Genomic DNA, 24,164 nt, shown 5'->3' with positions numbered 1-24,164 from the left:
TTCGCTCTACGTTATTCAAGGACCTGAAAGCAGTTGCGGAACACAGACGATCGCTTCACGCTCATATCACGCGTAGGGCATCAATTTGGCCAGCGGTGGCCCTGTCTATTATGCTGTTCAGATTGTATTCGTTTTGAATGGTTAGATTTATATGCACTTTGTTTATATACAATAAGTTATAATTTAAATGCAAATGATTAATAGTATTATTTTTTTAACAAATCAATGCATTTTTAAATAAATTGTGGTTAAGGTAGAGTGTAATTACGTTTAATAATTTAATTAGAATTGTTTAACACCAATTATGAAAAGAGCCGGAATGCCCATTGCTAATCTGAAAAGAGATAGTGTAGCAAAACATCTCACGGCGGCATATCCAGTGCTCTGGATGAGACCGGAGAAACCATCAAGCTCTGTGTCAGCAGCCTTGAGGAGGCAAGTGCTGCAGTCTGAGGAGGAGAAGAGGAAGCAGCTGAAAATAAAGATAAACATCGCATACTTCATTGTGAAAGAAGAAGAACCTTTCATCAAATTTGGGCCGCTTATCAGACTCCACCACAAAAACGGAGTTTACATGAATCCCACATACGTCAATGTGCGTAGATGTTCGGTCAAATTGCTGACATAATGAGAGATCGCTGGCTGACCTCTAAGTATGCCAGACGGTCAACATACAAAAGCAGCTGGACAACTGATATCCTTTGATTCTAGTAGGCATGGGTTCAATGTGTGATTTGGGAGGTATGTGCTGTTCCACAGATGTGTGTCCCTTAGTACACGCACACACACTCATACACGCAGTATAAATCTGTCAAAAACAAAATTATAAAGACCACATTCCAACATTAGTTCAACAATCAAACCTGACCTCCCCCAGAACCAAGCAAAAAGAAAAAAGAAAAATGTTAACCCTGCTCTGGACAGCGCCAACTGGCGTCCATCCCTCTAAACTCAAACAGTCCATGTACGCCTACGAGAGCTCCCGCAACAACTTTGCAGTCAGATTGCTCAAGTCCGATGCTTCTTTACACATTTTTGAAACAGAATTACACAACAAAAGATAATCTATAAAGCAAACTCCAGCCAATAGCAGAATAAACACAAAGAACGTGTAGATTCATCCACATAACTGTCCCGAAGGTGTGTTAATCCACAAAAAAAAACTCCAGCCGCTAGGCAGAACCAGCACACACAAATAAAAAACAAGGTGTTCAGTTTCCTCGGACAGTCAAACGAATGTTTAGTGAGCCTGCCCATTCGGCTGCTACATGAGTGCAACAAATGACCTAATCACTCTAATGTCTTGCAAGAAATACTCCACAAAACAAACTTCAGCTAATAGGAGGCATAAGCACAAAGAACGTGTAGATCCATTCACAAAACTGTCCTGAATGAGTGCACAAAAAGAAAGAAAATAGGCGCTCAATTCCTTGAATAGTTGAGTGAATGTTCAGTGAGTCGGTCCACTCAACTACAACACGAGTACCACAAAATAACATACTCCATTGACTTTATGAAGGACATCGCTTGCTGGGGACATGTGAATGTTTTACGGCCATCCTTAGCATCTATTCTCAATTTGGCTGGGAACATCAGTGTAAAAGCGACCTTTCATTGATGTAAGAGTTTCTTGCATTCCTTGAATCGATCACGTTTCTCTTGTCGAATTCGCAAAGTCTGGGAACAAGAAAATGCTGTGGTTCTTCTAAAAGGCCCACACAAGATCTTTATCAGATGATCTCAGAAATTTTGGCCAGAATTTCATTTGGCCTGTCTCCCTCAGCAGATCGCTGAGCTCGAACCCTGTGAGCTCGCTTGATTTCCAGCTTATGGCCTGTTATGTCAAGCAGATTCAGAATGAGCCCATCCAGGAATTTCACCATATCCTGGCCTCAGGAATTCCAATGATTTGGACATTGTTCTGCCGGCTCCAGATCATCCCTCATTTCTCTTCTCAGGGGTGTCAAGTTGAGCACGTAAGTGTCTTTTAATGTCTCCAAAGCCAGAGGATTTTGAATTCTAGTACAGTTATGGATCAGGGTGTATTGAATCTCAATGGTTTGGCATTAATAGTGTTGAAACTAGCAAAGTTGGTAGGGCTCGCCGTTCAAATGTCCGAACCTCGCATGGTATCAAGTGACTCCCAAAAACAAGCTTATTAAAAAATCTGACAATGTAAGAAACATGACACTTATTATTATTCTCTGGTTTTGAAGTCAAAATGTAAACGGGTTTGAGCACAGCACGTGCACACGTTATAAGTCAGTAATAATGCCGTTAAAGATTACATGCTACGTGAAATATGGGAAGAGGCCAAAAAAAGTTACTTTGAGCTCTGTTTTTGTTGCCAATGTCAGACACTTTTGTGGCATTTTTGATTTAAAAGATATTTATGTTGAATCCTTGAATAAGTTTGAGAGAAACATTTGTGGGCACTGTTTATTTATTTTAATCGTATTGTGTCATATCATAAAATGTGTGTATCGTTACATGCCTATTATTTAGCAATATTGACATCAACATTTTAATAAACAACTGTATACTTATTTCTTATATTTCATAACAAACAAATTTTTAATTGATCGCTTACACACCAAATTAACCTACAAGGCGGAAACTTAAACAGTTTACCATTGGAAAAATAAAAGCAGTCTTAGCCTAACCTCAAATTTTACTGCTTGGCAATTCTAATAGTTTTTGTTCGAAAAATCAACATATGTTTACATGGGCTGGGGTCAGTATGGTAAGCAGCCAGTTGACGGGAAGGCCAGTGACTGAAACCTGCTCTAAAAGCTCCCGTCTCCCGTGCAACTGGGGCTGTAAACATATGCTCTTAGTGTAACAGATACTCAGACTCGATGGTAGTGTTAAACCCGGAGGTGTCATTTATTGAGGGAGATAGGGGAATGGGTAAACCTGGATGATGACTGTAGTTCGCTGGATAGCGAGAGAACCTGGGTGACGACTGCAGTTCGCTGGATAGCGAGTGAACCTGGGTGACGACTGCAGTTCGCTGGATAGCGAGTGAACCTGGGTGATGACTGCAGTTCGCTGGATAGCGAGTGAACCTGGGTGATGACTGCAGTTCGCTGGATAGCGAGTGAACCTGGGTGATGACTGCAGTTCAGCTGGATAGCGAGTGAACCTGGGTGATGACTGCAGTTACGCTGGATAGCGAGTGAACCTGGGTGATGACTGCAGTTCAGCTGGATAGCGAGTGAACCTGGGTGATGACTGCAGTTCGCTGGATAGCGAGTGAACCTGGGTGATGACTGCAGTTCGCTGGATAGCGAGTGAACCTGGGTGATGACTGCAGTTCGCTGGATAGCGAGTGAACCTGGGTGATGACTGCAGTTCGCTGGATAGCGAGTGAACCTGGGTGATGACTGCAGTTCGCTGGATAGCGAGTGAACCTGGGTGATGACTGCAGTTCGCTAGATAGCGAGTAAACCGGAACTGGATGAAGGAGCAGTAGGGCTTGGAACTGGACTTCGTTGGAGAGGCGAGTTATGAATGTAACGTAGAGTCTCCAGGAGGAATCAGGTAAGTGAGCCTGTGATAGTAGTTGTGAGACCAGACCAAGAGTGACAGGAGAGGGGAGCTCTTATACTGTGAGGCTGATGAATGTGGGAACGTGCTTCAGGTGCAGGTGATTAGTGTTCGGGAGAGAGTGATCGTGGAGTGTAAGTTCTGGGAGTGCCAGGAGGAACTGTGACACTTAGATGTCGAGGCTTGCAGATGTTTGTTTTTTATATGGTACCTCATTGTACACGTGGTTCTACTAAACTTTGAAATCCTATTTGCATCAGAACATGTCGTCTTCACAGACGAAATAGTCCTACGGCAAACACTTCATCTTTCCTTGTCATTCAGACTGAGAGGAAGACAGTGGTTTACATGTTAACAGTGCCCTTGTGTGTACATAACATGCCCTACATGATAATCCCATCAAATTACCTAATTACCTAATTCTGATGACAACACTCCCACATTTAATCTAATTGACTTCATTTAGTACCTTTTACATTGTAACTGTATAAATTTCAAAATATAGTTTTTCCTTCAGAATTCTTTTTTACAGTCAGGTAGTGCAGCTCTGACCAGGGAAGTATGCTTGTGATTTGTCTTTGTGTATTTAAATAATCTGCTAAAGGCACTGAAATTATATTTGCTACTTTGGCCAGGAAGGATTAAAGGACATTTTGATTCCCTTAAAACTAGAGCTGTCAATCAATTACAATTTTGTGGAGCGGAGGGGGGCGGGGCCGGGTCGGAATATCGCGTGCCCGGTCCCCAATCGGCCTGATGAGGCGCGCGAGGGATAAAGGTGGCCGGTGATGATGGTTCGAGAGAGAGAGAATTACGGGCATGTCCGTCATGTGTGTTTATGTTTATGCTTTTGGTTTAAGTTTCTCATTAAAATATAATTTATGTTGACAAGCCAGTTCTCGCCTCCTCCTTGCCCATCCTTTAACCGTTTTACAAATTTGTGTTCTAATTAATTAAAACATGCAGATGAATTAATCACATATAATCAATATTAGCTAAGAAATAGTAGCCCCCCAAACATTCAATGTAAAAAATACATCATAGTTAATATATATTAATAATATTAATTCTATAATTTTAGAAATGTAATATATAAATATTCAGATTTAAATATTTAAATATAAATTATATAAATTAAATATATAAATATTTAATAATTTGCTGAAACTTCACTTGGTGCAGAACAATCTGGAATAATATGAAACAATGCAGCAGTCCCCTCCATGCAGCCTGAACTTGTTTAAAACATTGAATCTAGATGCAGAACACAGAATGAAACAGAGCGCAGGTGTCTCAACAATCATTTTTGAAAATGTGAAGTTCTTTTTAACTTGACACAGTGTTTAAACAGTGCCGGTCCTGCACGAGATGCTGAAGAAAAAGTAAGACATGGTCCTAATGTCAAAGACATTCATCCTGCATGTGTTTACATAGGAAAACAATGGGAAAACAGAACGGACGCAAGCAAAAACACATTTGATGTGAACGGTCCCTGAATCGTCAATTTGCACGTCTAAACAGGTAAACCTGTTTATTTTTTCATTAACTACAAACCCGACCCAAAACCAAAATCCCACTTGAAGAACTGACCCGAACCCAGCCTGAAACCTGTGGGGTTTTGGGGTCTCCCCATTCATTTGTATGGTATCCGCAAACGCTTGTTGATTGCTACGCTCTCTAAAGTGGTAAAAGCAGGGAGGTTGTTATCTCAGTAAATAATAGAATCTCTGGAATGTGTCCTGTGAGCAGCTCTCATTCTGTGGCTGAGCTGCTTGTGAGGTTTGTTGAGGGCCGCTGACTGCCCCCTGCTGACGCGGCTCATAAAAACACAATTACATGCACTAGTGAATTACAGGTGAATTGCTCAGATGATAAGAAAATGTATGTATGTGTCAGGAGGCATGATTAATTTTGTAAAAAATGTTAATGCATTATCTTTATTATTTGTATTAATCACACTAAATGTGTGCTCTAAATTGAAAGTCCTATAAAACATGATCAGGTATCAGTGTGTGTATGACACAGAGTGTGTTTTTTGTCCATTCCCCCAGTATTTTAGAGAGATTCCATCTATTTCTTCTGCAAAGCCAGTTCTTGTGGGGGTGTTCATGTGAAGAAAGTGTGTCAGCATTTTAAAAGGTTAAATGCACCCCTCTACACACACACATGCACACACTGTTGAATTAGGGCAGTGGGTCGTTGCTTTAAGGGAAAGTAATGCCAGATTTGCTCAGATCTCAAGAGTATTATGTGCCGTTTGTTCAGTGTTCTAATTAAACTTTTAGAATTCAATCTCAGGTTTTATTAGACAGGCAGACAGACACTTTACTGATCAAGATGAATTTCAGTTACAAAACAAAAACTAAATCAAGCGGACAATATACAAATACACAATTACACATTTACAATGACTCCCAGTTAGCAGTTTTAGCTATATCAAATCTCTTATAATTAATGCTTTGTTAGCTGAAGAATGGTGATTAAAGCAGTCACTAGTGTAAAGCTGCTTTCAGTAAGACTGCAATGATGATCTTCAGACAATAATGATGAGCCTTCATCATCACCCCCATCCTCTCCGAGATTTGACATATTCATGTCAGACACTAGATCAACTCCACTCCAGCCAGAGAAAAGCCTGCTTGTGCACAGCTTTTCAGGAGAAATGTTGCTCATTAGTCATGTGTTTTTTGTGTGCTTATTTTTAAGATGAAATTCAACAATCACATTTTTGTTTACTATTTTACATTTAGCAAATTCAAAGCAATTTGATCCTCAAAGTATATTTATAAAATTTTTTTGTCTTGTGTTCAAGCCTTTATGGTGATGTTTTTCTGAGTATGTATAATGAAGTGAAGAGTTCTGCAGCGACTGGTGATGTCGATCAAGAGGATTATTAGAGAAAAGGGCTTTCTTAGGAGAGGTTCTAAAGCTTGATTGGAATGAACAAAAGAGAATTTAAAGGTGCACTCGGTAACTTTTGTCTTCGTGTCATCTTGAACTTACAGTGACACCTAGTGGTGTGGATGCAGCAGCATTTAAATCAACAGTTTTCAGTTTCAGATGCCATTGTAGAAATTTATTATTCACAGTCAGCCATGATTACTTTAATCCAAGAGTGAAAGTGTCCAATAACAGTACGGTTACTGAGATTAAGCCAGTAGTATTCTGCTGGTCATGTGATTCTAACATGGCCATAAAACAGCTTTTATAACATTACTGATTAGAGGTAGACCGATGTATTTTTTTCAGAGCCGATACTGATAACAATTATTAGTAATCAAGGAGTGAGTTTAAACCGATATTTGGGGCCGATATACATTTGCTGTAAAAATTTACATTTTAGTGTCAAAATTTACACCAACACAAAACATCATACGGTCTCAACATTTCCTTCCCACCAAATGTCCGGACAATAATAACGTATTTCGTAGACAATCTGACTAATGACAGTGGGTAAGAAATTACATTTTATTTGGAATGGTTATTAGAAATTTCTAAGTTGGTACATTGTAAAATTAGAAACAAATTATAAATTATAAATAAACCGTCAGAAAGTCTTTTATGATCTGGGCAAGAATGAGGACATTGTGGCCCAAAGACAACCAAAGTAGTGGACTATGTGGGATCTTCTACCATTTATATATACAGAGGAAATATGGTATGCGGGTTCAGGGTAACCCCGGAGATATGTATTTAAAATACTTTTTTTTTATATTTTCCATAGAATGCAGATCTACCAGAAAAAACAATCAATTGTTAAGTATACATGTATAAATGACTATGCAAAAATCTCTGTTTTATTATCAATAGGCTCGAAACATGTTGATTAATAAAGCTAATTTTAAATGGGAAAAAAAATAGTTTCTAGTCTAAAGACTTTAGAATTTATTCTGAATGGTGCCAAAAACAAAAAACATCCATTGAGGGGCAGTTCTGTGGACTGAAATGTCTTGGTGACGAGAGAGGTCAACAGAGATTGGCCAGACTGGTTTGAATAGACAAAGTCTACAGTAACTCAGATATCCACTCTGTACAATTGTGGTGGGAAGAATATCTTCTCGGAATGCTATTCTGAGATGCGGGTTGGTGCTGTTTTGGAGGCACGAGGGGGGGCCTACACAATATTAGGCAGGTGGTTTATTGTGGCTGATCGGTGTATGCACATACACATGCAGGACTTCTTCAGATTTCTCTTTACTACTCGGGACAATGATACAAAGACAATGAGAGAGAATTTCCTTTGAACATCTCGGCTTGTGTATGTTTGTGTAAGTTAAATTATCTAGACACACAAACACACACGCTCACACCAGTAACACAAGATGTGGGGACCCTGCTACGAATGCTTCCTGTGTGAAGGACAACTTGCATATTTACCTGGTTTGTGTGAACCTACCCAACTATTTAGTGTTTTGAGTCTGAGCAAATAATGATGGTACAGGGATCATGAAGGTCATATAGCTTCCTCATGTTGTTTTCATTCTTTCTGCGTCTTTTTCACTCCTCCTTCTCTTTTCTGTATTTGAAACAGAATGGCTCTGTAATGCTGCACACATAGTGAAATGTACAGTGTTGTTCCAGCATACATATATGAGTAGGGTGACCTGCCAGTGAATCAACACTCAAACAAAACAGCCTTTAGCAGCTCGCAAATCCATGAAGAGACACAGTTTGACACTCTAGTCCAGTGGTTCTCAACATGAGACAATTTAGTTTTTTAAATGTCTCTTTATTTTCAACAGTTTCATACTCTCGGGAGCCAATAATCCACTCCACAAAGCACACTGGTCAGCAGCACAAACCATGTCTGTCATTGCTTTGAATGAACCCATATTTTATATAATCATATTTTCTTTTAACTTGTGTAGTTTGGTTTTTAAGGATGAGGGCATGACATGCAACCTCTCCATATTGGCATGAGTCTAATTTGACTAGCTTTTACCAAGTTACATATCAGGTTTGGACCAGAATACAGTAGAGTTTGATTGGATGCACAGGTCTGGGCATCAACAACAAAAGATGTGGAAAACTTTTTCTTCTCCCTTTTAAAATCTGAGAAGCCCATTTATGTTGCTATCCTAACTCTGCACAATTATATGCTTAGTTGTCTTTTATTCACATTCAGCATTTTGTTTTCCTGCTGTCTGCGACCTGAACAGACCTGACACATTTTTGGGTCACAACCCAACAGTTGAAACCCCTCTGCTGTAATCTACTTCTATTTACCCTAACGTTTCTCTCTTCTCTTTGTTTCACTCAGGCATTTGGACAGGCTCACTCCAACCATAGGAAGGTTGCGGCGGATGGTGAGAGCCGCGAGGAATCGCTCATACAGGAGTCGGCGTGTAAGGAGGCCTATTACGAGCTGCGCATGCAAGAGCTGCAGGCAGAACTGCGGCAGGCACGCAACATCTTGACCAACACCGAATCTGAGAATGAGCGCCTGGCCACCATCACTCAGGAACTGAGAGAGGTCAGTACAAAACTCGTGATCATGATAACAAAGGGGATATTTATTTACACTTGGTCACTTCATGTGTTTTGAACTGATCTAATAGCGGTCCAGTAATGAAAAGGCCAAGTGTAAATGCCTTCCAAGATAGATTTAGACGGATATAAATCCAATCACTCAAACCTCTGGAGGTGGAAAAATGCCAAACATTATTTGTTTGATGCAGCATGTCCTGTCGCCCTTTGCTTGTTGCCGCTGCGTAGGATGAAATTCTGATTAAAGCTGAAGTTTGTATCATTTCTGTGACATTAGTGCCACCATTTGGAATTGCAAACATAGACAATGTTTTCAAGCTTTACAGCTTTCTCTTATCTGCTGTTGATTTAACAAAGAGCCAAATTTCAGAACGCCATTTGTTGAATCTTGTTGCCGTGTTAACAGTTTCTGAGATGGTGGTGGCGTAGTGGCTAAAGCACAGGGCCGTTAATCAGAAGGTCACTGGTTCTAACCCCACGGCCACCACCATTGTGTCCTTGAGCAAGGCACTTAACTCCAGGTTGTTCCAGGGGGATTGTCCCTGTAATAATTGAACTGTAAGTCGCTTTGGATAAAAGCATCTGCCAAATGCATAAATGTAAATGTAAACCAATGAATAGCTTACTTATAATTGTCTCTGCATATTAAGCTGGGATAGAAGATAGTGATTTAACACTGAAAAAGTCACATACTTCAGCTTTAACATGAGAAAGATATGTATCGTGTGTCATGTTATTGTGTTGCGTTTGGTTAGGGGGGAGGGACATTTTCATTCTAGGGAACATTTCATTAGACAAATCTTATTTATGCTCATGAGTGCTGGATCATTTGTACTCAGAAGTGAAAGCAACAATCGATCTGGAAAACAATGATTGATAATAATCATGCATTACAATACTTTTCACTAAATTCCAAACCTGTGATTGTGTGTTTTCTGTTGGGGGTTTCTGCATGCAATTCTGCACGTCTTACTCATTTCCTTGTTCCATCCTCTCTCTTCCCACAGTAAAATCCCAAATCCCTCTTTCAAGTATTTCAGCAGACTGTGGATTTGCTTGTTTTCAGAAAGGAATATCAGCCTGACAAAATGTAAAAAGAAAAGTCGTGAGGATTCAAATTTTCCTTGATATTTTGACATATAAGAGGTCATTCTACTATAAAATCATACTGTAAATTTCAGAACTCAAAACTTAATCCCCAATGCAATAAAAGCATTTATTGAAACCAAACTGCCTTGTTCTCTTGTTCTGCAACTTGTTATGCGTAAACCCTAAAATTTAGTTTTATAATGTGGTGGAGCTTGTTCATTCTCCTCAGATTGAGTTAAATATGGCTGAATTTGAGCGGTTGCACGATGTTAGTCAATCAGAACAGTGAACATTTATGCTGAAGTTTTAAAGAGGCGCTTATGCAAAAATTGAGCGTTTCTGACAGAGGGCTGAAATATATTTCTATTTTTATGCAATAACATTTTTAAAAGTTTAAAATTAAAAAAAGTTTTAATGCAAAAAAGTTATTAACATTATCAGTGGACCTCAGGGAAGATAATACATCTATAAAAAGGAGCATTTTATTACACATTCAATAACACTGATACAATCAGAGTATCATACGCACAAACACACACACACACACACACAATACGCACAAAATACACTTGTCTCCTTACAGACTATCATTTCTCTCTCTCTCTCTCTCTCTCTCTCTCTCTCACACACACACACACACACACACACATTAAATATCAGCATTGAATTGTAAGGTACTCATGAAACTTTCCCAGGACAATTTTGAACTCATTATCATTTTGTGAATGTGTGTGTCCATTTAAGTGGGTCTCTCATGGTGTGAGCGTTTCAGTCATTGTCACGTTCATACTGCCGTGAGAAAGGACTAGTTACTGTGGCGTGTGATTGAGTGGGTGTGGATAAGTATAAATTTTGTGTTTGGTGGGGCGAACTCCACCCAACCCTCCAAGCCCATCTACTCCACCCAAACTTCCAATGCCATTTATTCGACCCAACACATCTAATCCACCCAACCCTCCAGCCCCATCTGTTTATTTTGCTGTGTTTTCAGTTAGAAGGAGACTGTGTGCACGTTTGTGTGTGATTAGTGAAGCAATCCTCTAGAGAGGGTAATGAACTGCCGGTGAAATTATGAGATGTATTTTGGCATGTGGCCAAGCAGTGAGCAAGATGGGGCAAAAAAGGTGGGTTAGAGATGGTGGTATATGGGAGGTGTCCAGGGATCTACTGAAATCAAGCCTCTGATTAAGTATATTAATTAGTGTAGGCAAGTGCTCCAGTCAAGAAGACTGACATATGAAAGCAGTGGCACTGGTGCAATCAAGTGATGGTGGCACAGATGGTACAAATGGTGCCACCAGCACCTGATTTGTTGCATCAGTGAAAAAAAATATTAGTTTCTATCCTTCATTTAAAAACAAAACAAAAATGAAGGACAGAAACTAATTGTAATAGTTATATTATTATTATTGTATTGCACAATACTGTAAGTGCAAGTACCAATTATATTGAATATTTTGTTAATGTGAACATTTGACGGCAAAGAAGTGATTTTGAGTCAAGATGCAAATGTAAATTTACTCGAGTTCAAATAATTTTTGTGACCCCATGCCGGACTATTCATTGGTTCTGTTTATAATGATCTGCACTGCACAGTCCGTGGAAAAGCACACCTGGTCTGCGCTGGCGTCACACTGTCCATTGTTCCGTGCTGATAATTGGTCCAGATAACAGATAGTGCTGTTTCATTTCACATTTGGAGCATTTATTGTTTCTTATATGTAACAGAAAAGCATTAGTGCATAATAGAAGAGAGTTTTATTGTCGCAATGGCAGCAAAAATGCAACTATTTAGTCACAGTCTGGGGCCCTGTATGTCCAGACGACTTAATTTTTTATGTCTGTGTATGACACAATTACTGTTTTAAAAAACTGAGCAGCAGTCTAATGTGTCTAGACACAAACTTCTACAGATTCAACAATTCTGTTGCAAACGTGCCTGCCATGATTTCCTATTTTTCATGTCCTTTAAACACATATTGATCAGTAGTTCTGCATCCATGTCTTACAGAACAATCAGATGGTGGAACTGCAGAGGTCACGTCTGCGTGATGACATCAAAGAGTTCAAGATCCGGGAGTCTCGTCTGCTGCAGGACTACAGTGAACTGGAGGAGGAGAACATCACCCTGCAGAAACATGTGTCCACCCTGAAACAGAGCCAGGTAACTGCCAGCTAACATCAAATTAAAAACATCCAATGAGTCTTGGGATTATTCATTGATGAATTTAACGAGGGATGTGCATGAGAAGTCGACTAATCAAGTAATTGTTCTGCACCAGCTAGTCGACTTAAAAACGTTACTTGAATATCGCAAATTGATTTCCCTTTGCGCTGAATTATACTGTACTTTCCATCTGAATCTCTCACCAAATCGCTAAGTTACTATTGAGTCCACTGAGGGCACTGTGAAGAAGATATGATGGCTTCTTTGGCTAAGTGTGAATTCAAGTGTGGCAGTACTTGTTATATTTTGATTCTAATTAAATTGTACACTATTGGTATTTGGCTCTTTTTAGAGTCATGCAAACCGATGGACAAGGATCTGCTTTTTATGGTGGAAAGAAAATGTGAAGCGGTACGAGAAACTCTGAAGCTTATTAGACCAGTATGTATAATTTCCGAACACCGACAGAGCACATTTGATAAAAAGCTAACTTTCACCACTTGTTTTTCTAAATGATAACATGTGAAATCATAAAAATGTGATAGCCTTTATGTAGACTCAAAGTTTATATATGTGCATTACCCTCAAACTGTCAATAGTGGTTATTACGTTATTTTATTTATTTATTTATTCTATCTATGCATATTGTTCATTTAATTTTTTTTTCTCCAAAAATAAAAGCATAAGTTGTTAAAGTTAGCTTATTCTAATGTTATTGGTAACATTTGTGAATAAAGGCCAACCGTTGATTTTGCCGAAACCTATAACCAAGGTGGTGGAAAAGTCCTATAAAATCAATAAATAAAATCGTATTTTTCCCTTACAATGAACGGGCACAGACATAGAGGCTACAAGAGTCCAACATGAATTAAATCAAATAAAAAGTATGGATAAATATTTTTGTCTATAACTGATAGTTCCAAAATTCAACTATCTGCACCAATTAATCGATAAAACCGATATATCATTTTCCCACTATTTGTGAATAAAATTGCATTTAAATTACACGGACGTGTCATACTTGTTATTTTTTACGTACATTTGTATTTACAAGTAATCGATTGCTTGTTTTTTGCGGGTTAAAGTACTCTATTACTAAATAATGCACATCAGTAAATTATTAAAAAACTTGGCGCTGTTAATTTGAGGATCACTCTACGCAATTCCTTCAGTGGTGCTGCCTGGTAAAGACAGGTATAGTGTTGGAGAGTAGTTAACTAAAAGTAGCAATGCTATTAACTTTGTAGCGTGACAATAGTTCAGCCATTTTCACAAAAAATGGTGTCGTTTTTCCTGTAACAAGAGCTGTAATGTTGTATTGTATTGCGAATGCAGCAGTGGAGTTCAGGGAGTAATCAAACACACTCACCTAAACCGTCCTCGCTCTCTCTCTCTCTCTCTCTCTCATGTAGTGCTGGTAAACACAAATCATTGGTTAAGTGAATCGGTTCAGTCACACAGTTTATGTAAATGAACCGGTTAAAATTAATGATTCCCTTACATTTACCTGTGGGAACTCTGATTCATTTTAGTGAGTCGGTTATTTCGGACGATTCATGTGAATTAACTAGTTCACATAAATGATTAATTGATTCGTTTGAGCCTCACACAGCCTTAAAGGAAATTTGGCTTCTTTTTTGAAGCAAAATATTTAGTGTATTGCCGCGGTACGAGAAACTCGGAAGATTATCAGACCAGAATGTGTGTATGTGCGTGAAATCTCTCAACACAGACAGAGCGATTTTTATAAAAAGCAACTTTCACCACTTGTTTTTCTGAAAAAATGTCAATGTTTATCATTATATTTCGATTCAGTTATATGAAATAGGGTGTTTATTAGTGTATATTATTATAAGTATACATTTGTTGAACCCTTACAAATATTGTAGTAACCATGACTGTAGTAACGCTGGTTAATTTTGTGGTTATTATGGTTTTACTACAAATACTATGGTTAAACTGCTGTTACTCTTGTAAAACCATGGTTAATTTTGCAATGGAATGTCGCTTATTCTGCCATCAGAACTGATTGATTAGTTGTGTGATTTGTGTGTTGTAGGTGGAGTTTGAAGGTCTGAAGCATGAAATTCGTCGTCTGGAGGAAGACACTCAGTTTCTGAACAGTCAGTTGGAAGACGCCATCCGCCTGAAGGAGATCGCTGAGAGACAGCTCGGAGAAGCACTGGAGACCATCAAGACTGAGAGAGAGCAGAAGGCAAGAGTGCATTTACATCTGCTTGAGGCACAATTCTCAAATGATCAAGAGCATTTGAGCTTGTTGGTAGTGTTGTGCTTTGGCGTGCTAATAGTCAGCATGGTAAACCCCCCTCAGGGAAGAGCATCTCTTAATTCTTCTGTTGCCCTGCTTTGTGTACATATTCTCGGCCTTCAACAGTAAATGTATTTCTCAGTCACTGTCGGTCATCAAATCCTCTGCTGTGATCAATTTTATGAGACAGGTTTATATGTGAGCTGTGGTAGAGAAATTAAAGGTAAATTTTTTTCTGATAAATCCAGGCGCCATCGAAAAAATGACTTTCAATGTAATAGCCGAAGTCATCTGACTGACTCGTATGAACATTGACCAGCAATAATGCAGACAAAACCAAATCGTTTCAAAATAGCTTTACAGAAAATCATGCATTAACAAAAAATGAAGCTATAATATCTATAAAGTCTTAGTCATCACTGTTTAAGAGTATTAATTGTACAAGTTCATAACCGTCAGTATGTGTATGCCAGTCAACAAATGCTCCTCTATTTGCCACACTCACATTTAATTGCACTATATTTGTTCTTGTTCAAACAGGCCGCTTTGAGAAAGGAGTTGTCTCAGTATATGAGTATAGGGGACTCGATGTACCACAGTCCTTTGAGTATCTCCCTCGATGGACTAAAGTTCAGCGACGACACATCAGTCGAGCCCAACAATGACGAACCCATCCACGGCTACGAGAACACTTTTAACAAGATCACCAATGGCGATGACAACCGCATTTCCATGCCCAAAAAAGGAGAGCTGTTCCACCCCTCCTCCAGCCTTGTGGACAATCTATTGAGTGAACTCAACATCTCTGAGATACAGAAACTAAAACAACAACTGCTGCAGGTAAAACATTTGATGTTCTTATTGATATTCAAAATATATTTGATTCATGCGTAAAAAAAATAAACAAAATGAATTATGCCTCCTGACTAGTGCGCAAATTTCAGAATTAAAGTTAGGGATGGAACGATAGCATTTTTTTCTCTTCTGATCTGATTCTGATACCTGAACAATCAGTATCTGTATGTTTTTCGAGCATCTATAATTCAGTGTGTGGAACTGATTGGGAGTTCTCTTTCTGTAAGGAACCAAAAACCTCTAACAATACATGATTTTATTTTAAAATAGGAAAATTACAGAAGAGCATGTGCAAAACTATATATATATATATATATATATATAGATATAGATATATGATATATAGATATAGATATAGATACACACAAATATACATTATTACATACATATATGTATATTATTTGTAATTATTTAAATATAACTGCCAACATGTTTGTAAAACCCCTCAGTGTGTGGCATGTTTGATTGGCTGACAGCTGGACTGCTTAAATCCTATTAGTGGACGTTGTGTTTAGCCCGTAAAGATCCACCCCCTTCTGACACAAAGAGCTGTCAGCTCAGCCATCTGCCAGAATGTCAACCTACAAACTCTGACCTTTTAGAGCCGTCTCCATGGACACGGCCTTGCAATGTGTGCCAGCAAGCTTTTGAATGAGCGTGTTTGTGTGTGTGTGTGTGTGTGTGTGTGTTTGTATTTATGTGTATGAGCACACTTAGCTGGACACACAGTGTGTCTAAGCCATAGGAGTGATTTGAGTTGTTTGTTCTTTATAAATAACATGAGCTGTAGCTAGCAGCGCTGTCAGACAGTTCAGAACATTTACAGTCGTTATGGTAACCTGACCCCCCCCCAACCCTCATGACCCCTGAGATTTGCTAATGGTCAACCAACAAATTCATTTCAGACACCTTAAAAGAGCAGCTGAGACTATGTGCTTGCCCTCCAGTGATGGGAAAGCTGCTTGTAAAGTAGTGTTTGTTCTCCGCTCCAAACTACTTCTAGTTAAACTGCAGTCAAGCTGCTCTTTTAAAAAAGTAGTTACTAACAGTTACTAACAAAAATTAGCTAACTACATTGAAGCTGTTTAAAGGAAAAATATTATTAGATGTATAACAATCAGATGATATTATTTAATTCTGCAGTAATATCTCCTGATTTATTTAGTTATATACTGTGTTAGTGGTGCACCGATCAGGAAATCTGATTCCGATCTCCGATTGTTTTCTTAAAGTGGCCTTTGCCACAATTTTGCAAGTTATATGCTGCAGTGATGTGCTTATGCCCCACACAGAAAAATTACAGTAACACTTTACAAAAAGGTTCATTTAGTTAACATTATTTAACAACATTACTGTAGTTAACATGAACCAATGATTTTAATGTTAGTTACAACATATACGATTACATTTTTAAAATCAAAAGTTGTATTAGTTAACATTAATACACTATGAATTAACACGAACTAACAATGAACAATTTGTATTTTTATTAATTAACATAATGATTAATAAATGCTTTGTTAATGATACCTAATGCATTAACTAATGTTAAAGAAATTTAACCTTTTTATTAAGTGTTATCAAAATTACATTAATTGTGAATTGCTAATAGGCCTGAAACGGTTAGTCGATGTTATTGACAGCGTCGACAATAATCTAAAAGTCTAAAATCTCCGTTACCGAATAAACGTTTAATGTAATTTAACTCAACAGGAGATAACATTAAACTCTAATGATGACGTGTGAGAGCAGAACTGCAGTTCATGACTGACTGAAGAGAGGAAGAATTACACCGATCACAGTCCAGATGCACTCAAAACTTTCACCGCTTCAGGTGATGTACATCACAAAGTATGAAGGAATTATACAAAAATACAGAAGCACTCTCGTTTTGGAATAAGTGGAGCTGGAGCAAAACTTGCTTGTCGAGTGTCTTTAAAGGAAACACCCCGAAGTTAAATTTTTAAAGCTTTCAAAAGCTTTTTTTAAAGTTCAAATAATACAGAAGCAGATCATGTAAATAACTACAAACTCCGAAACGGTAATTTCTCTGTGCGGTCTTCGTCTCTTCTATGAGTTGTGTGAACATCCCGATCTAAGGGGGGAGATTAGAGTGTGCACCGGCTGATGCACACTCTGTCACGGGACGCTCATCCCTCGAGCGCACACACTTAATGCAGCTAGATTATAACATGATGACTCACGACTTATAGAATCATAATATATGTGTCACTGTGCATTTCTTATCGTGAAGAATATTGTCAATATGCAGCTTTATTAATAAGAGAGAGTTTTTAGTGATTTAAAGATGGATTGAAGTGAACAGAAATGTGAGAGAGGGTAGATTTCACCCCGTTATAGACTGCAACATAATACGATTTCGATTAACCTCACCTCACTCCCTAGTAGGCCTTGTTTGGCCCAAGGGTAACTGGCGGGCCAAAGACACTTGGCCCTTGGCCCCGAGGCAGAACAATGAAGACCCGGAAGAGACAGTGGTAAAGCAACTAGCCCTGGCACGCACAGGCACGCCCTCATTTGGTTCTATAGTGGAAACAAGGCTGATTTCAGTATGCTGCAGTGCTAACCAATGTTACAAAAAAGTATCCAAGTACTAATTACTTTTATAAAATTGTAATCAGATTAAGTAATAATTACTGAATCAAAAAGGTAATTACATAATTATAATTACTTATAAGTTACTTTCTAAAACGCTTATTTTTCCGGTTAAATGAATATTACAGATTCAATACAAGTTACGCTCAATTGACAGCATTTGTGTTATAATGTTGATGACCACAAAAATAAAAGCAAAAATCTGGGTTCCAGTGTTCCGTCACAGCGGTCAATTGCATGCTTGGCAACCGCAGTCCTACCAATGCAGATGGCTTGATTGCAGCTATGGCCAATCACGTGCTTGTCCATAGCAGCGCATTCATGAAATTCGCACACAACGGCGCATTCGTGAAATTCTCAATTGAAAAACAATCTGAAGAATCATGTTGTTCATTCACTTCAGCATCGGCATGCGAGTCTACCTTGTTCATCATGGAGAGAAAGGGGTGGAAGAGCTGTTAATGTGTAAAAGTGACTGATTTTTATACACATTAAGGTTTTTTTTTTCACAAGACATGCGTCAGTGCTGCCGAATACATTGATGTGACGCCAGTTCTCTTATTACTTTTTGCAATCAAAGCAATTGCCATGTTTTCAATGTTTGTGCACATCTCCCGATTGCCCCTCAGTGACACTTTCTGCATCTCTTGTCATGTGGAGGGCATTGAGGGGAGCATTGACGCCCTGAAGCAAGTCTTGTGAAAGGTGCTTTACAATGACAAATTACATTTATTGAAATTCATAATAATTATTATTTGGCTTTTGTTGTTGTCTTTTCTGATAAAAGTCATTCTCAGAAAAATTATAGATCACCTCTGTTCTTATAATGCTTGAACATTCTTCTGTCAGACATGCAAATTTTAATAAAGAAGAAGCATTATTGAAACTCAATATTAGACTATTATTTTTACTATTTCTTTTTGTCTGATGAAAAGTCATGCTCAGCAGACAAACTGAAGGAAAATTATAGGTCTGCTTTGTTCATATAATGCTTAAACTCTATAAAGTCTCTTGGTAGATTTTGGTCATGAACAACTCAAAATGATTCAATGAATCACTCGCTCATTTGACTCGCCTCATAGTAGCATCTCCAGAAGTGGTCACTGAACAATACATTTGTGAAACAGAAGCAAGCCACACCTAAATACCCTTTATTTTTGCAGCTAATTCTACACAATTGTGCAGTTAATTTGCTATTCTTGAATCATTTAAAAAGCTGGAATTTGGTGCTTTTTGCTTATTCGTTAAAAAAAAATATAACCAGAAAACATGTTCTTGTGATTGTCTCACCTTTTTCGCCCCTTATGATTTATTATCCCCGTGTACTTTAAAGTAATGAATTCAAAGTCAGTAACTATAATTTGTAATCTGATACTTCATAATCAGTTTTACACACAACACTGGTGGTAACATTGTCTTGCTAAGTTTGATCAAAATTGCAAATATCAGTAAGAATAGGTAGAAACTGATATATAAAGGGGCGTGTTCACACTGCCAGCAATCCGCAGCGACAAAGCGCCATGAACTTATTCATTTTCAATGATATGGTACGTTGAGCACTGCTGCAGTTTATATAAAAACACTCTCCCCTGCAGAATGTTCATTTTTAGAGGCAAAGCAATAGATTCCTTGTCAGATTTGAATGATTTTCAAAAGCTATGGCCAGTTGTGCCGCTCACCAATATCAAAGTCAGTTTGCCATAATTTTCCAGCAAAAGTGAATTTATTGGTGCCTTGGAGTTACATTGTAGTGACATATGGCAAAAAAAAAAAAGCCATTTACTGGGGGAAGTTCCATGGTCAAAAAAGTTCCATGTAAAATGTTAGCTTGGTCAAACTCTTGTTGACTCTCTAACGGTCCTATATTTCATTTATTTCATTTCTCCTTTCAGGTTGAGCGAGAGAAGGTGAATCTACTGTCTACACTGCAGGATTCTCAGAAGCAGCTCGAGCAGGCTCATGGAGCGCTATCTGAGGAACACGAGAAGGTCAGCCGTCTCACTGAGAACCTCAATGCCATTCGCAAGCTCCAGGCCAGCAAAGAGCGCCAGTCTGCTCTGGACAACGAGAAAGAGCGTGACAGCCACGAGGACAGTGACTACTATGAGGTGGACATCAATGGCCCTGAGATCCTGGAGTGCAAGTACAAGGTACAGAGAAACGTTTATGAATGTAATAGTATTAGCTTGCTTGTAGAGATCACTGAGTGATACGAGAAGTCGTAAACATGACTTGCAATGCCCAGATGACCAGTCTAATATCACTTTGGATGTGCAGTTGTTATTTTGAAACATCAGACCAGGCAGTAGGTGGCATGATTTATCTGAATCTGAATTGATCTGAATTGAGTATTCCAGAGAGCAGTGTAATAAGTATTTTTATGCGTAGAATATTGCATTGTATGTTAAACTCTATTAAAATCAATTGCTTGTTGAGTCTGTCATGTGGTTCACATGAGGAGTGCTATACTGTATGTATGACACACAAAGTTGCTGCCTATGTAGAGCACTCCAAATCCATGATGGTCAGAATGCTGTGTCAAATGCAGCTGCCAATGTAGACAGTAAGGCAGCTCACTAGGGTTTGTACCAGAGCCATTAAGTTTTACATGCTGCATTGTTTGAAACCACAGGTTGCTGTGTCCGAGGCAAGTCAACTTAAGGAGGAGCTCAAAACAATAAAGGCGGAGCATTCAGCCTGTCAATCACAGTATAAAGAAGAGCGGGTGCAGCTGGTGAGCCAGGTTGCATCTCTGAACGCTCAGGTCACTTCTCTGGAGCACAGTAGCCGAGCGGACCACGAGCAACTGGCTCGACTCGAGAAAGAGCTTCGTCAAGCCAGTGAAGTGGCAGGCGAATCCCAGGGCAACCTTAATGTAGCGCAAGATGAGCTGGCCACCTTTAGCGAAGAGCTCGCCAACCTGTATCACCACGTCTGCATGTGCAACAATGAAACTCCCAACCGCATCATGCTCGACTTCTACCGTGAAGGTAAAGCCGGAGTTAATGGCACCCAAACTACAGGTTGGGCCAGCCCTGAAGGTCGAGGTCGCCGCTCTCCTATCCTGCTAACACGTGGTTTGTTTCCCGCTGCCGATGCTAGTGATGGAGCTTCTTCCCCGATCTTCTCCATTCCGTCCCCAGTGGCCGATCCTCGCAAGGAGCCCATGAACATCTATAACCTGGTGGCCATCATCCGGGACCAAATCAGGCACTTGCAGTTGGCCGTGGACCGCACGACAGAGCTTTCTCGCCAACGCATGGCTTCTCTGGAATTGGGTCTTGGGTCAGATCGAGAACAAGAGGCCAGCATGGAGGAGATTCTTAAGCTCAAATCCCTCCTCAGCACCAAGAGGGAACAGATAGCCACACTGAGAACCGTCCTGAAGGCAAACAAACAGGTTAGCATGAAGAGCTTTAGAACCAATTCTTGTCACATCTTCATCCTCATCGCTATGCTAATGTTCAGTCATGATATTAACAGAAGTATTTAGCATATCAAAATAAGACATCTTGCTGTGGATAAATCTGAAAGAATTATAAGCGTTTTTATTTCATAGTTTATAAAATTTAATTTTATAGTAATTAAATGAACATGTAATGGTTAAAATATCATTGTCATGTGTCATATGAAAATGGCATTAAAAATGTACTTTCAGCATTGATGATAATAATTTCACTTTCCAGTTATATGGGAAGAAGTATCGGCCACTGATATAACATTGACATTTAATTTTTTTTTTTCAAACTCCACATATCTGACAGTAAATATTCAGACTAGAGGACTAACTTTCACAACGCACATGGTAAGATAGTGTGTATTGTTGTTAAAAGTTTGTCTTTTCTAATTTGACTCAATTTGAAGAGGTTGTCTGATTTTACGGCATCTGATTTAAAAGTACAAACTTTGTATCTGCATTTTAAAGTAACCAAAAAAAAAAAAACAACAGACAGTGTACAATTTTATGGCACAAAGACACCATAAATCTCTCCAGTTGTCTATGAAATTGGAAGACTACCTGCAACTGTTTTTATATTTTTGGAACATTTGTGGGTCATGCTATGCTATATTTGTATTCATTTGAAAATATTACTCTTGAATATTTAAGAAATCACATTTTCCCACTTTATAAATGTCCTAAAATGTTATAACTTTTGGCCCTTAACTAAATAATGGTCCTAAATAGTACTGTCAGTCGATTATTTTTTTTAATCGCGATTAATCACAGAATTCTTCGTAGTTAATCGTGACTAATCAGTTTATATGATTTGACACCATATAAGCTTCCTGTAAAAATGCATTTATTTACATCTTAAGAAAGAAAAAAAATTATGTGTAACAATATAATGCTTTGTTAACATTTTCCAAACAAAGCCTTCCACAATATAAAGATAGAAATGCACTAAAATAGCACCAATTAAAGTAACATAAAATGTTTCCCAAAATCGAATTGGGAGTTTGACTAATTGAAAGAGCCAATTTCCCCATAGGTTACATATTCTTTGCAATGGACATTAAATCTCTTAAACTTTCATCCTCCACAATATTAATCTGCTGGTAGACTGTGGCTATCTGCTTTCCTTCAGCAATCGTGAAGCTGCAGTCACGATTCACGTCAGGGCATCAATGCCAGAACTTCACATGAAGAGTGCTTGCAAACAAAAATGTTTCATTCTGCGTTTTGGTGATAGTTAACATTTGACATGTTTTGGTAATTAAAATGCGCCTTACATAGAAATACTTGATCCCATGATCCCCATACAAGTCCCATCAGTGCTCCTTTCTCCATAATTTTATCACTGAAAGGGAAGCACTGTTGTGGTGTGTGCATCAGTGTAATGACTCAATAACACTGTAATGAGAAAATGACTTTATTCTGATTTATGCTGTATTAACGGTAATTGCTTTATCTCGATTAAGAAAGGTTTGCTTCTTAAACTTTTTGAAATAATTGCATACATTAACGTGTTAATTCTGACTCTAACTAAGGTAATCTAGTTTAAGTTTAAGTGTTTTTTAACTGTCATGTGTTCATTTCAGACTGCTGAAGTGGCGCTGGCAAACCTGAAGAGCAAGTATGAGAATGAGAAGGCCATGGTGACTGAAACCATGATGAAGCTTCGCAACGAACTCAAAGCTCTGAAAGAGGATGCTGCCACCTTCTCCTCACTCAGAGCCATGTTTGCCACTCGGTATGAAACACTCAAACACATTTATCAAAACACATACAAGAACTTTACAGTACATTTTACAACTTTATTGACTGCTACAATGAGCACGTCCTCTCTTTGTGGATCTTGTTGCTTTAGAGTAGCTTGTGAGGTTAGTATCAGACGACCCTGTCTAAGTGAGCACTTCTTGGCCAGAAAAAATAAGCAATATCACACTCACAATCGTGCTGTTGGTCTGAATATCAGTACGGCTGTGATTTAGAACGCTGCTTGGCCAATCAGATTATTTAAATGACCTTATTTGGACAGTAAAAGGCTATTGGACATTGAAATGCACAATAATTGCGGTTATCTCAAATAACCATGGTTAGATATGATTATTTAATAATTGCGACAGGTCTAATTTCACTGTAATAGTCTAGAGGACCGGACAACCCACTTTTAATGTAGACAGCATTTTGGAATCTGAAAATCCATCAAAATCCCAGTTTGGAAATAGTTGTTGGGTTGAAAATTAATCAACATTCAAATGTATGACACTTAACTAAAAATTTGCCTTTAATAAGTTTTGTGTTATATCTAAGGGTGTCGACTGAACACAATTTAGTTCAGTGTAATGTGGAATTTTCTCAGCATCGAAGCAATTCAAGCTGGCTGAAGTACCATGTTTTTCCGAGTCCCAGTAAGCAGGAGGCAGTAATCGCAACTCCAGCTGTACAGGCAACAAAAGACGAGCAATACAGCCTTACCTTCTTGCGTTCAAAGACAGATGGGAAGAGTAGAACTCCGTATGCAGGGGTCTTGTGACTAATTTTTCAAAGTTTTAAACATTTATGGATGCTGAAAGCAAGTGAAACACATCCACAGTGCTGCAAACACACAGCCCTGTCAACTTCAGACATATTGAAAATTGATTATTTGCAATTAATCGTATTCTCATGTAATTACATAAAACTATTCA

The 24,164-nt window shown here is 38.5% G+C and overlaps 1 protein-coding gene across 3 annotated transcripts in view; it reads left to right on the top strand.

The window, feature by feature from the left end:
- The window catches only part of LOC127620864 (protein bicaudal D homolog 2-like), a 56,221-nt gene that overhangs the window by 15,833 nt on the left and 16,224 nt on the right, over positions 1-24,164 (top strand). For 2 of the 3 annotated variants that reach the window (XM_052094190.1, XM_052094189.1), the window contains exons 2-8: positions 8,810-9,022; positions 12,137-12,289; positions 14,352-14,507; positions 15,102-15,401; positions 19,925-20,182; positions 20,665-21,432; positions 23,073-23,224. In XM_052094190.1, coding sequence (XP_051950150.1) covers positions 8,810-9,022; positions 12,137-12,289; positions 14,352-14,507; positions 15,102-15,401; positions 19,925-20,182; positions 20,665-21,432; positions 23,073-23,224 — 2,000 coding nt within the window. Of the gene's footprint in view, positions 1-8,809; positions 9,023-10,043; positions 10,183-12,136; positions 12,290-14,351; positions 14,508-15,101; positions 15,402-19,924; positions 20,183-20,664; positions 21,433-23,072; positions 23,225-24,164 lie in introns of those variants that run through there. The other variant, XM_052094191.1, reaches the window with a different exon arrangement.

Source organism: Xyrauchen texanus, chromosome 27 (assembly GCF_025860055.1).
Source record: "Xyrauchen texanus isolate HMW12.3.18 chromosome 27, RBS_HiC_50CHRs, whole genome shotgun sequence".
Classification (NCBI taxonomy): domain Eukaryota; kingdom Metazoa; phylum Chordata; class Actinopteri; order Cypriniformes; family Catostomidae; genus Xyrauchen; species Xyrauchen texanus.
The sequence above is the reverse complement of the archived record's forward strand: the minus strand, read 5'-3'. Positions and strand labels throughout refer to the sequence as shown.